We start from the raw sequence: 14,065 nt of genomic DNA, 5'->3' as shown, positions 1-14,065 counted from the left end.
TAAATGCCTTTAACCTATCTTAGAGCAAAACAAAAATAGAGATGATTTAAAATCACATATAACTGCAATTTCCTTATTTAACCCGAGTTCGATCTGATTGGATACAGTGCTATCTTCGCAGTCTCATCATTATTGGAATAATTAACAAATAACCCTAATTTCCAATTAATCCATTGAATTGATGGCGTAAAGAATCAACTTAAAACCTCTGGGTGACTAACGCGATCTTTTTTTATGATTTTGAGTCCCATCCAGCTTGGGTCTAATGGTACGACCACATCATTGCCTACATCTGCTTTTTAGAGCAGTTTTCCTCCTCTCCGTATATTCATTCAATTTTACCTAAGACGCATTTATCACATTCCCCGTTTTTTATGTGTTATCTTTGTAGAACTTGTGTTACAATTGGGTGACTACCCCGCAACAGCTTAGTGGAGATGAAACTGCGAAGTTTTCTTTTCCTCAGCATCTTAATGCCCAAAGTTAAATGCTTAATTAACGTAAATCTTCCAAGCTCTCCTTTGTGCCATTTTATCCGCGTCTTTTCTACCCGAGCATGGCCACTTCGCGGGAACAAGGAGCTTTTTATTCCCTTCATTTTCTTCAGGATGGAGTTATTCCGTGATGAAGTATGTGATGATCGTGAGTCATCTTCCTAATTGTGTCGACGAGTGCGATATTAGGGCCATCGCGGTGGAATTTAAAGTGGGAACTGCAGTGCCTCCATCGCGCCATCCAGTGCTATCCTTCTCGGTTTCATCCGAGTGGATCCCGACGTGCTTTCAAGATCGTTGGCGCCAGCCAAGGCTCATCCCTCGCAGACACGCATTCTCACAACAAAACCTCCTACCCCTTCTCGGATCCAAAGCGGTGCACGAAAACAACGCACTCCCTTTAACTCGCACTCATGTTCCTTAACGCGTCCCGTGTGAGGAATCCAAGGGTCATCTGCTAATTCCCTGTGGTACCCCTTTGGACGACTTAGTGATTACATAGTATTAAATATTATCTAGATATTTAGAGCATGCATTGGGCTTCCTTAACCTATAAATATAGACTTGGATAACATGAATCCCTTAATATGTAAATTCGTGAAATAAAACGGAATTTGACGTAAGTAAATATATTCTATTAAAACAGTTATTAGCTGTTTTCGTAAATATTTAAAAAAATATTCGTAAAATGAAGTAAAATTGTAATGATTCACTATTTATCCGATGGGGGCCATCATAAAATAAATGTGTAGGTAGCAAATGAGTACTTATTTTCTTATTTGCCTTCAAATATTTCTTGAAATCTAATCGGCTTGGATTAACCTAATTGACAAAATTTCATTTTGCAAGAGTGGCATAAGAAGTTGGTTTTGAATCTCATTTATTTGCGTTTGTTTAAATTTAAACACACGTCAGATAAATGTTGGTTAAGAGTTTAACAAAGGTGTGATAAAAATTTGAAAAGCCACCCACATAAATTAAGTTATTGATTTCTAATGCAGGTGCACCAAAGAATGGAATTCGCGGTGATAGTAATTTAACTGGTCAGAATTCGAACTCTGATCCTCCTATTTCTGGTCAAGCGCACTTCTCTTTACTTCAGATTACTTTTCTCTCAGGGTGCATACCTTACGTTTTCGACCTAGCAATTGCTAATTAGTAATGTCGGTTATGTACTTAATGATGTTTCGCAAAGACACTGATGGAGACGTCAATTATTTCAGGCATGGTAAACATATTTTTGCCCAACCATTATAGGTATTCATGATTACACGCTTTTTTCTAAAGACACAGCGAAAAGCTCAAAAATGATGAGAAAAAATCGCAATGATTACATCATTGCCGCCATCTCAATAAGTGGAAGTGTCCGAGACCAAACATTTCAACTGTGTTTGCTGCTTTACCTCAACTGGTGCGTGAAAAGTGATCTTACCATTCAGAATTAAGGCTATCCTAATGCAATGTAAACTGGCATTAGCAGTGCTAATTATATTCGCCAGTATTGCCAGAATGCTTTCTCTGTTAACTCCTATCTCTTCCTGACGTCGTTAATGCTGTGCCTGTTTTTACATGATTTTCGCAATGTAAGAGAGTTAAGAAAAAGGCTACTAAAGAGTTTGATGTAGAGTATAACTCTTCACGGTGCAAAATCGGAGACTAACGAAAGATGACGAGAAAAGCAGTGACATCATGGAAAAATTAGCAGTCTTGTAACGCACTTTCCTTAACTGTTTTTAGAAATGAAATATTACTCAGTTTGTTTTTCATTAAAAGTCATTATTTACATTTTATCACTATTTTTTATTTTTTTGTTTTGATTATGAATGTATAAATTAGAAATTTTGAGGCAACAGAATTGATAAAAGTGTTCTTTGACTATTATGTCTTTCGTTAACCAGTGCCGGAACGGCGTTCCGGCACCATTACCCCTCTGTAGAAAAAGAGGGATGAATATTAGAAAAGCGAGCAGGAGAAAAGGAATTTATGGATAGAATAAAAGCAAATAGGTCTTACTGCGAATTGAGGAGCAATTGCTAGCGAGAGAGGTGAGACAAGCCTGAGTTATTTGTAGAAATTCCTATATTGACCGTAGATTACTTCAGTTATGACTACCGGAATGAGATAGTTATAATAGGTACCTCACATTCCCCAAGAACAACGCACATCGGCATTTGGCTGTTATCCTCATGTTTCCAAAATTTGAGTATAACACGTACTCATGTATAGATATCCGCAGAAACTTGCGTACTGAAATTCATTTTCTCGGAACAATAGGAATTCGCAAGCAATATCCTAATTTCAGTAATTAAATTTCTGAATTCTTTAGGATATTTTTTATAAAGTACGTAGTAATTTTCATGCATAATGCTCAATTGTTCCCCTTATGTATAATGCGCATAAAATAGAAGACAAAGTTTTGCAAAATAACGACATATATCGCGCGTTTTACTCGAGATTTTAGGGTACTTGGGACTACCATAATCCGGTATCTTTTTTGCCTAACCCTGTAGCCCACATTGCCCATCCCCCGTGTAAAAAGCCTCCGTCCGACAATCACCAGGCCCCCACACTCTTGCCGCACTGAATCCCGGAGGCGCGTCCCAGACTACACAGCGGCGCGAGTTTTTTCGCGTCGGCGCCGAAAAAACTCACCAAAACGTGTTCCAGGCTAAACATTCTGTTCGGGAAACGAGACGATTTAAAACTCTTTCCATCCCCCCCCTCCTCCTTCCATTCTCCAGTCCACAACACCCACCCCTCATCCTCCTTTGTAACCACCCCTCCCCCTCTCGTCTGCTTTCTCGCCAGCCGTACCCTTTTTTTAATTTTATTATTTTTTTTCGCTCCGGCATCTTAATACCCCACGAGGAGTGAAGGCCTATCCAAAAAGATTTATGGATCGTGTGATTTTTTTATCCTTATTCTCCTTACACTCTCCACTTCTGCTCCTCTCTCTCTCTATCTCCAGTTTTCTGCACCTCTCACACCCATTAACTCCTCTTCCCCCCTCCTCCCGCCACGCAAAATAAGCGAACTACTGCCTTTTCCGGAGCGTCTCCTCGCTGAAGACTTCACTCACCCCCTTCCTCTCAGCCCATTACCAGTCCATGCCGTTCACCGCGTGTCATCATCCTTGACTTTTTCCCCAGAGGCGCCAAAGGAGGGTTACCGATATAAGGCCCGACGACAAAACCCCCTGAGGACATAAGGCTCGGCGACAAAACCCCCTGAGGACATAAGGCCCGGCGACAAAATCCCCCCGACAAAATCGCCACGAAATCGTCGACAAAATCGCCACAAAATCGACGGCAAAATCGCCACAAAATCGGCGGCAAAATCGCCACGGGGAGTTTGTCCCGGGCGTTTTGTCTCGGGCCTTTTGTCGCCGGGGATGGGGATCTTAGGAGCGGGCCTTTTGACTGCGATCCGCCAAAAGAGAGCCTGCGTTGTCGTTTGTGTGCCATTACAGGACATGCTCGGTGTGGAAAACGTCGGAAGTTCATTGTTCACGGTGCATAACTAGTCTCTGATTCTGAATGCATGCACTCATGACGGAGTTCAACAATAAACTTTACCCGAAAACAATATCGCTACTATTTTATTTTTCTTTCGGCAAAGTTAAGGCGCACAATCAAATTGATGTTTATTAGTACAACTGTGTAAAATGGGTTATTCCCTATGACTGCCTAAACTAGGAGCATTGCTTCTAGTGGCTGTATAGGTTTGTGTGTTTCTTTTTGCTGTGAAACTCAGCTGTTGTACTGATTTTTATCTGAACCCGATCGTATGATTAGCTAAATTGGTACTCGTGCCACATATTATTTGTATTTCTACGAAGTTCCCATCTGTATTTCACCGCGAGCGAAACGTTTCCATGTTTGTAAAAAGGGACAGCGGTAAGGGAAGGAGGGCGGGAAAGAGTTGATTAAGGTGGAATTGAAAGAGAGGATCAATCCGTGAGTCAAGGAAAGTTAGCAAGGAAGGAGCATAGGAGAAATAAACAAAGTGTCTTAAGTGAATGTTATCATTTAGTGTTACGCTCGATAACACAGGCCAACAAAAAAATATTGTTTGAAAACTTTTTTATTTTAATAGCTGATCTTTATAGATTTTTATGTGCCGAATCCAAACCTGGCCTTAGTTTTTTTGTATCATCCATAGTTTCCAAGCAATATGTATTTAATATTTAGTCTAATACCCCTATACGGTATACAGGAAATCAATGAAACACTGTGTTACATCATAAAATTGTTAGTATTTACTGTTCTCTAAATCAAGATAAAATTGTTTGTATTTACTAGAGCGTGATAATACAGGGTTCACTTGTCAACTGGAATTGGTCTACATTTTCTTTCCCTTTTTTCCTTGAAGCTTCTTGTGTAGCTTTTTCTGCGATGAATCGCTTGCTGAACTTCTTGGTGAAGTACCAACAGTAATCCCCCATAATCTTCGTTCATTGGACCTACTTTTTCAATTTTATTGTATCTATAAAAAAGCTGTTAAATTCTAAAAATATTGCTTGATTTCATAAATTAAATGTAAAATGTGGTGATACAACTTTTAAACCATCATATTTCAGCAACTTTAAAAACATAAGAATAAGGTATTTTCAGTAAAAAATTTTTTTCATTGTTGGCTTGTGTAATTTTTACGAAAGCATCAGCGTGTGATTGATGAATCCTCAATATCCATTGTTTTCTTTTGATTCATCCTTTTTGTTTTTGCGCGTTTTAGTCCCCCCAAGATCTAGGCTCATCGTCATTGTTTAATGGCGTTGGAACCGAGCTTGAAATGTGATTGATATGCCTTTCAGGAGGGTTATTTTTCAGGGTTTCCTTCGAGGAAGCGCAAGCTCATCCTATCAAGGCGTTATGAATGGGAACCCTTCCGCGATGGAGGACGACGCATGACTCGTCTCCGTGCTTAAAACTGTCACGAATGGGAAAAAGGAGGAACGGGAGTGGTTCGAGAAGACTACGGCTGAGTTGAAGGGTGTGGGGAAGGGTGGTTTTGCTCGCTGTGTAACTTTTCTCGTCTCACTGATTCATTTCGTCGAGTATCTGCCTCCCTGCCCCGTGAAGAGGGCGCTTCCACGAAACGCAAACCCATGTCCGTTGAATCCTTTTTAACCCCCTTCTATGTAGTTCGAAAAAGGGATGCGAAAGCTCGCCATGTTGAACCCAATCAATCTCCTCGGACAGTCGGAATTCGTGATGTGGCATCCCTTTTCACAAGGCTTCCTCCTCTCCTAGGGAGATAAGTTCCCTGAAGGAGCAGGTGCGTTCGATGCCTGGGGGGAAATGCATACAAGTGCGCGCATTATGTCTGCGCAGTCACCAAAATTCAAGGGCAAAACTGGAACCGTGAAACTTCCGTATTATTATTATCAACAGACTCCGATTGCATGCGATGGAAGGTACCAATAATTGAAATACTAACATATTTTTCCACAAATTCACTTCACGTGTTACTTGAAAACTACACGGTTACTGTGCTAGTTGAAAAGCGTTGGTTGTTAAATTAATCAGCGAAAAAGTGAAAAAGTACTTCAATTCCGTGTTATTACTGATGGAAATGGACACAGATTTGTAATACTTATAGATATTAAATTAAATTTCAATTCTAATATTTCTTTTTTTTGTGTGGACTATTAATTGCGATGGAAATATAATTTTCAATCTATTTTAACAACATTAATGCAAACGCTATTGCTGTAGGTAGCCAATCAAACTCATTAGAACGGTCATGTGATCTCGGACCTAGTCATTCAAAACTTGGTCCCATCCGTAGAAGCCAATGACCGCTCTTTTATACATTTTCTTTGAGATTTATGTTTGTTTGCGCTCCCTTTCGTTTGCTCTGAAGCCCATTTTAATCTTTAAAAATCATAGTCTAACACCATAAAATAACGAGGGATTTTCCAAAATAATTCGCCATATTTTATTCCGTTGATAAGTGGAGAAGTTATCCAATATTGGTGGTACTCCGATATGCACCAACAGATTTAATTTAGCTCATAATATAACTTTTTAAAAATATTACTCTCTCTTACCTATGGGTAACTTTTTAATTTGCTCAAGACGCCGTTTTATTTATCGTTGGTATGTCTCTTGAGTCTAAAGACGTGAGATGATGGTATCACAAATTTTCTATTTACGCTTCAATATCCATCAGTTATCGGAATCTGCGATACAATATGTTAACTACCCATTTAATCCATCATTTTCTTTTAGTTCTTAAATGTAAGAGGTAACCAATTAATTTTCAAAATGTTCCACTCGATTACAAAGTGGAGATTTCTAAAAGGAAGGGTGACTTATATTTCACCCACAACAGCAGTAGCTTTCATCTTATAATAGGGTGCGGACTTTGTGCCGAAAAATTGCGAAGGGATGTTATCTCTGCTTGCAATTACGAGAAATAACGATCCGAACGAAAGAAATGATGCCATTTATGTATTCGCGCTATCATCAAAACAGTTTTCTCCATTTCATTATGCATTTTTTTCTGGCGTATTTATCCTTGAACAAGGCTCCACAAGGGTGTGCCTGATGGGAAACGGCCCATATCCTCCGTCAACTGCCTCTTCTTCAAGCTACCCCCCCCCCCCCACACCCCCCGTTCTCCATTTTTCTCCTGACTCTACTTAACTCGAGTCTCACTCCAAGGAGCTTTTCGTAGCATTTCAGAGAACTCCGTAGGACTTATTGAAAAAGATTATTGTGCTAAAATATCGTAGGCTTTTCCGGCGAGTACAATTGATAAAATCTTTAAAGGCCTTAAATACCCTTACCAGGTGTCAAACCCGAGAAGATTTTTTCAAGACTATTTTTTCTTACCTGAAAATTTTATTGCTTGCTGGTTATCTTCCCGGTATGCCTCATATAGCGTTTAAACTATTTTTCGCTATTGCTACCTAATTATATTCCTCACAAAGCGTTCGTAATTTTCGAATCCAAGCAGCTCCGCTTTAGGTGTCCATTATTTTAGTTTATTATATGATATTTTACGTCGATTTCCTGATTTTGAGGCAATTCTGGTATCAACGTTTTGGAGTAGTGTTTCCTTTAGGGATCAATTATTTTTATCCAGAAAACGTTGCGATCAGAAATTTAAACAAAATTGTTAACATTTGTAAAGAAAATGATTTTTATCTTATGGATTTGCATAATTTTTGTAGAACATCTTCAATGTTGCGCATATGGCACAATATTGATTTATTTTCACTTAACATGTATGTTAAAATCGTTTCAATTTGTAATTTACTCGAATTCTAGTGGCTTGTCACATATGTATGAAATAAATTTGTCACATATGTATGTGACACACTGGCTGTAATAAATTTCTAAAGTAAGTATGCACAATATTGACTGAGAATAAAATTTAAAAATATATTATCAATAAGTCATAGGTTCGCTTATGTATTAACAGAATATTTTATCATTTTTCCTTCAACTTACTGGCACACTAGTTCACCGAGAGTCTCGTAGTAGGTACAGGTTCCTCCGTTCAGGCAAAATGCTGGCAAGGGACAAGGACCTCCTAACAAGGGCCACAATGTTGTCGCTTCGTTGAATCGATGAGCATCGGTGGTTGTCATGGAAAAGAGAACAAGAAAAAGTGCGTTGTTAGTGATATTACGACACATTAGCTGTTAGTTACCTTTACATGTATTTTAAGGAAAAAAGTACCTATGAAATAAAGACTATCCTCATTTCTGCATTTATGCTATTTACCATCAGGATTTCCAATTTGAATACGAATACTGAACATTTAGCTTAACTTATATATGAAATACATATGGTATCAGGTACCCATATCTTGTGTATTACGCGTGTTTTATACTATTACGATCAAATGTATGATTCAAAACATCGAATATCATGGCGTTCGTGGGTTATTTCTCTTTACCGAAAACTAAATATTGTACTTAGCATAAAATTGTTAATATTTCGTCAGCTTCCCAGCATACTTTTCAGGCTATTATTACGTCAGAGTCAACTGGAGTTTCGCCCAATGGTTAAAATAGGCCTCTTTAAACTCTACGCAGCCAAAGAGACTTATCTCGTGAAATTCCAAAGGAGGAGGCTCAAATACAGTTCATTGGTCACGAATTAATTCACGCGACCATGGATTTTCCCATAGAGTTTATATTATTTATGGATTTTCCTCTAACAAGTTAGTTGCATTCAATGCTGCTGCTGGATAGTGAATCTAAATGTATGCCAGAGAATAATGGAGGCGTTCGAGGTATGGATATGGAAGAGAATAGGGAAAGTGAAATTAACACGTAGAAAAAGTAATGAGAGAGAGCGATAAATTGTAAGGTGAGCAAACTTAAGGAGAAAATACGTTTTAGGGAGAGAACAGTCTGGATGTAGTGGGTGATAATCGAAGGGATGCTGAAAACCGTGTGTGAGGAAAGAAGGCTTAACAAGAGGTAGTAGCGTAGCTACGGGGGTCCCCCCCACGAAATATAAAATTACAATTATTTTCAATCATAAAGGAAAACAAAAAATTCAAAAATCACAAATTTACAAAATATTTCTTAAAAAAATGAAGTTTTTTCGATCATGAAAATTGTTAAAATTAGTTTAAAATCCTCTACTTAGTACCCTGTTTGTCAAAAATTATCCTTCCTAGTTTTGCCCTCCCCCCTCCTCCCCGAGCTAAATTCCTAGCTACGCCACAGAAAGAATTGAATAGGGATTAGATAGAGAGAATGAAAAGGAATAGGTGATAATTTGGATTGAAGAGGGAAGGGAAGTTCAATGTCGGAAAGGAGAACAAGCTTCGTCAGGGTGATTCTCAAAATACTCAATTGAACTTTCTCCTGATTTTTAAAGAATTTCCTCGACTAATTTTAGGCATTGGCTTTGATTAATTTCTCAATCATAAGACCTAAGTGCAGCCCAATGCCAACCGATGTGCCAGCAACTCCCCTCCCAGGTTTTCCCCCACGGGGGCGGGCATAGAACGCGCGTCTCGGTCGATCCGTGAGTAAACAAATATAGTCCATAGAATCGCCTCTTTCTATTGGGCGCGAGAGAGAACTGATGCTTCTTTTCGGAAGGGCCTAACCAACCAATTATAAATGTAACTTATTACTCATAGCCATTCAGCCCTTATTCGAGGTTCGCGCCTTCTATTCTTGGTCCTGCCGCCTTGAGGTCGCCGGGAGCCAGCACAGGGGGGTTGGGGGGGGGGGCAGTCATTAAACCATTCACCAGATCACACGATGGGCTGGCTGGCTGGCGGGCTTGCGTAGGCGTGCCCCGCTGCTGCGGGAGCCGTTTAATTCCATTTTGATGGCCTGACCGGGAGGCAGGTGACTGCGCCTCGAAGGATCTATTAGTTTCGCAACGCGGGCTTACTCACGCTCATTTTGACCAGGCGGAGCGAAATAGATCACCGCGGCGACGAATTGGGGTGGTGCGGTAGATGATGTGCGTCAGGTCTCATTCGATTTTAGTCAGCTGCAAGGCGTCATAATTTAGACAATGTCTCCCACTCGTGGGGTAAGGATGTGGTGAGTGATTGTTGGCCCCTTCGCATGGTGAAATACCCCTCACGAAATCTTCACAGGAATCGACTTAAATGGCCATGGGCGTCATGGAGTAGGCCTCTGACCCAAATTTCTAAGAATAACATTCATAAATTAGGCAGTGTGCGAATCTTATAGATCTATCGCATGAGAGGTCATTTTCTAATTTGCCTTAGTTCATATCTTATCAATTGTAATGAAATTAGAATTTATTGCTGTTATCTCTTAATTTTCGTTGAATTATCATTTTAATATTGTTGCGGCTTGTAAAATACTCTTGCTACATTGAAAATGCTGCTAATTTTCTTGAATACCTAAGTTTAATTTCCTTACACTTACTACGCCTCCAGTTTCTATTCTGGTGATAACTGACGATTTTCAATTTTGAGCTTCGTGCGGTACTTTTTTTAAATTCAAACTGTCGAGTTGGTCCATCTAAAATATTGTTGGTGTAACACTTTTCTCGGCAGAAAAAGCCCCTGATTCGCTGATCCATCGTGAGGAATTTTTGGCCTGTAGCGGTTTTCTATTTTCTTCGAACGGAAACTTCATGCCCATGTCGGACTAATGAGAAAAGTTTTGAAGGGTTGGATTTGAAAAAGTCAAGTTTGATCACATTTTCCACGCTTATATTTCAAAGTGATGATGCTCTTGTGTCATCCTCGGATTTCTGTTGCCATTAATTCCTGGCACATGGGAAAAAACAGGCTTCGAGGAAGAAGTCTATTTCAAATTGCTACTTCCCAAATTACGTGACCATACCGTGGATAAGGTTAGAATAATAAAGAATATTAGTTAAATTGTCAAATTACACGGGTGATAGATGTATAATAATCAGTCATTATTATTACTTATCCTTGGCTGAGGGGACCTTTAATGCTTACGTTGCCTGTAAGTACTTTAGATTCATAGATAGTGAATATAGGATTCGAATGAAAATAAATACGTTAGCATAAAAAGAGCAGCTGATGGGTGAATTGAGTGTAGAGCTGCGGGAAACGAATCTTAGGAATGGTGGCAAGTAATTGTTACCATTTTGCTTTTACTGCAATTTGGTTAAAAACAATTATTCTCAGTTTGATAAGACCTGGCCTAAATTTTTTCTTAGATCCACAATGTTTCGTTTCGTAATTATTTTTATAGTTCCAACAGGAATCGCAACGAAAATTTGAACTGTTCCTTGCGTGGATGTGTATTACCACAAACTGCCATTATTACTTGAGGGGAATGTTTGGTATTGAGGCTGAAGAGGAGCAGAAGTGTGAGGAAAGTTTGAAATAAAAGAGGGCGGGGAGGCAGGATCTCAGGAAGAGATATGAAGGGGGATTAGGGACAGAATCAGACTGGGAGGGAAAAGGGATGAAGGACGGAGAAAGGTCGCACCTTGAAACCAACGTGACAGACTGCAGGCGCACGCCAGAGAGGCATATGGTTGGCTCGGGAAAGCGAAGCAAACTTAATTCATACGTACAGTGACAAGTAAATAATAGCAATTATTATTAAAGTATTTTACCGATTAAGGTAGGTTTCCATGGATTACTTCAGATGCATACTGTCAGCCCCCCTTCTTTCATGTGCTTCCCTCTTCAATTCACTATAAGGCCTACCATAACTTCTATCTGAAATTTTTATTCTTTTCCTTCCTCTCCCTCGTTTTCCTAATACTCTACCCTCTAACACCGTTTTCAGCTTCCTCTCCCCGCCAAGTACTTACTTCATCCATGCCTTCTGTCTCTTCCGTATCTCATCTAGAAGCTGCCTCAAATCACCCACCATGTCCTACACTTCGTCGTTCCGGATCCTCTCCATCCACTTCTTCTACATTCTTCTACACACCCGCAGCGTTAAGCGCTATACTGCAGATCAGATTCTTCACTAAAATATTACGTTTGTAAAAAAAACTTGAGAGACGGTATGAAATCGTTATCGAAACTAAAAGAAACGTGCATCATCAATACGTTTTCACTCCTCGCTTAATCCATTTGAATTATAAGTATTTACATATGCATTTAGTAGAAAATCATGGTTTAAGTTCTCGGATTGTTACGAAACTTATTGGCGCTACGAGTGAAAAGTGGAGTGAATTCCAAGTTTTTCTTCCTTCATCCATATATCTCACAAACACTAGTCTATATTCAAATTATAACGCAAACACGTATGTAGAATTAAACTTTCTCCAGCCAATGTGATGCCTAATTGTATTGTTTCAAATTCTCAGTCTCTTCGAAGGGCTAACAACTCCGACGACATTTTTTTAAACTAAATGGGTCGTACCTCTGTAGGGCGTCGATAGTGAATGAGTCATATTTTAGCCGCTCTTCGGCCCCCTACCGTTCTGGAGAAATAGTTGGTGTTTACTTCCCAGTATCTCATCAAATTGGTGAATCAAAAAAAATCAAGAGCATCAAGCTCCCACCAGCTGTGAAAGGTGGTACAGAGTACCATTGGGGCTTATAGGTAACGTTAATATAGACTTTTCACGTAAGAGATGGACTAGTTGCTGGATAACTTTCACGGCGTGTATGAATGCTACCGTAATCTTTAGTATTAATTTTCTTAGAATTTTTATGAATAGTACATAAGGTGCTTCTGAATGACCACGGTAAATCTATCAACAAAATGTTGACTGCATCTGCAAATGCCACGTTCTTGGATTGATAAAAAGATTGTTCATGTGAGTATATATTTAATTCAACCAGTATTTAATAGCCGCTTAATAATTTTTCTGATAATTTTCTAATTAGAGGAAAGCCTTGTATTCTCAATGTCCTATGAGGCAACAGATAAGTTTATTTCCCATCCGCTTGGTCTCTCCTCATCGATTCATATTTTCCCAGAGGTGAGCGGCTCCTCCTATCAGTTGTTTTCTCTGTATTATTCAATAGTAAATCATAAAATATTTCATGTGGTTTATCATAGGTTTAAGGGAATGAGTTCACTTTGATTCACATTATTAATTTTATAAAATATTTTACCTAAAGTTTTAATCAGACAAACCTCTCTGAGTTTCAGCTTAAATAAAGAGTGCTAGTTTAAATCGGAGATAAAAATAATGGGGGTAGCAAAACTCCTATTCAACCAGTCATGCGTTGCGTGTTTATTTTCTTATTTTGAGAGGATTACTTTGAGGTTTAACCTTGAAATTTTCAGAGCAAACAGAAGGGACCTTTTCAACATATAACGTCAGCTTTATGCTACAAATATTTTACATACGAGGAGACATTTACAGAAAAATTTCAAAGTTGAGATACAGATACAAATGTGAAGAGGTTTCACTCTATATGTTCCAACTAATTAAAGAGGAAAACTAAAGAGTGCGTATTATTCCCTCTCAACCGGTAGTTTTTGGCTTTTTTGTGATACATAACTTGTTAAAAATTTATGCTATAATCTTGAAACGTTCAAGCTTTGCAGTACGCCTCTTTCCAACTTTTAACTGTATTTATAATATGAAAATTTTACACTTGAGACAGCATAAAATAAGTTTTTCAAGTTTAAGATAAGAGAAAATTAAAAAAAGGCCTACTCTTTTTTCCACCCAGAGAATTTCAGGGTAATATCTTAAATTATGCAAGTTACGCGTCACGATTAAAGTGCATTTAAGGGGGGCAGTGACGCGTCCCTTTAATTTAACTAACGAATAAGACTGGCCGTGTAGGAGTGATGGGTAATCTTAAAAGAGGATCACTGATTGAGAAACACGAATGTCGTGGAGTGCAATCTAATTCCTGAGCCGATTTTACTGGGGACAGCGAATACCCGAAGTCTCTAATAACTACTCGGCTTTTACGCTCGCGTTGCGTTCCCGCTCATCCGTTGGCTTTTGACCTCTTCAAAGCAGTGAGCCGAATCACTCACCACCACCACCGGCAGCCACCATCCCTGTTATCCCTTCCTCCTGCTCCTCTCCATCCCTTCCCCCTCACGGCGCGCGAGCTTTCGCCGAATATATTCTTAGAACCTCAATTTTGGGACGGATGAGCGTTAACTGCTGAATGTCACACTCGTTACAAGTTGCACCTTAATA

At 39.2% G+C, this 14,065-nt stretch overlaps 1 protein-coding gene across 3 annotated transcripts in view; it reads right to left on the bottom strand.

Annotated features, from left to right (window-relative positions):
* Positions 1-14,065, bottom strand: part of LOC124161488 (protein vein-like) — a 325,924-nt gene that overhangs the window by 45,260 nt on the left and 266,599 nt on the right. For all 3 annotated transcript variants that reach the window (XM_046537809.1, XM_046537811.1, XM_046537810.1), the window contains exon 4: positions 7,955-8,060. In XM_046537809.1, coding sequence (XP_046393765.1) covers positions 7,955-8,060 — 106 coding nt within the window. The remainder of the gene's footprint in view (positions 1-7,954; positions 8,061-14,065) is intronic.

The sequence above is a fragment of the Ischnura elegans genome, chromosome 6 (genome assembly GCF_921293095.1).
Source record: "Ischnura elegans chromosome 6, ioIscEleg1.1, whole genome shotgun sequence".
NCBI lineage: Eukaryota > Metazoa > Arthropoda > Insecta > Odonata > Coenagrionidae > Ischnura > Ischnura elegans.
This window is presented reverse-complemented; position numbering and strand designations above follow the sequence as displayed.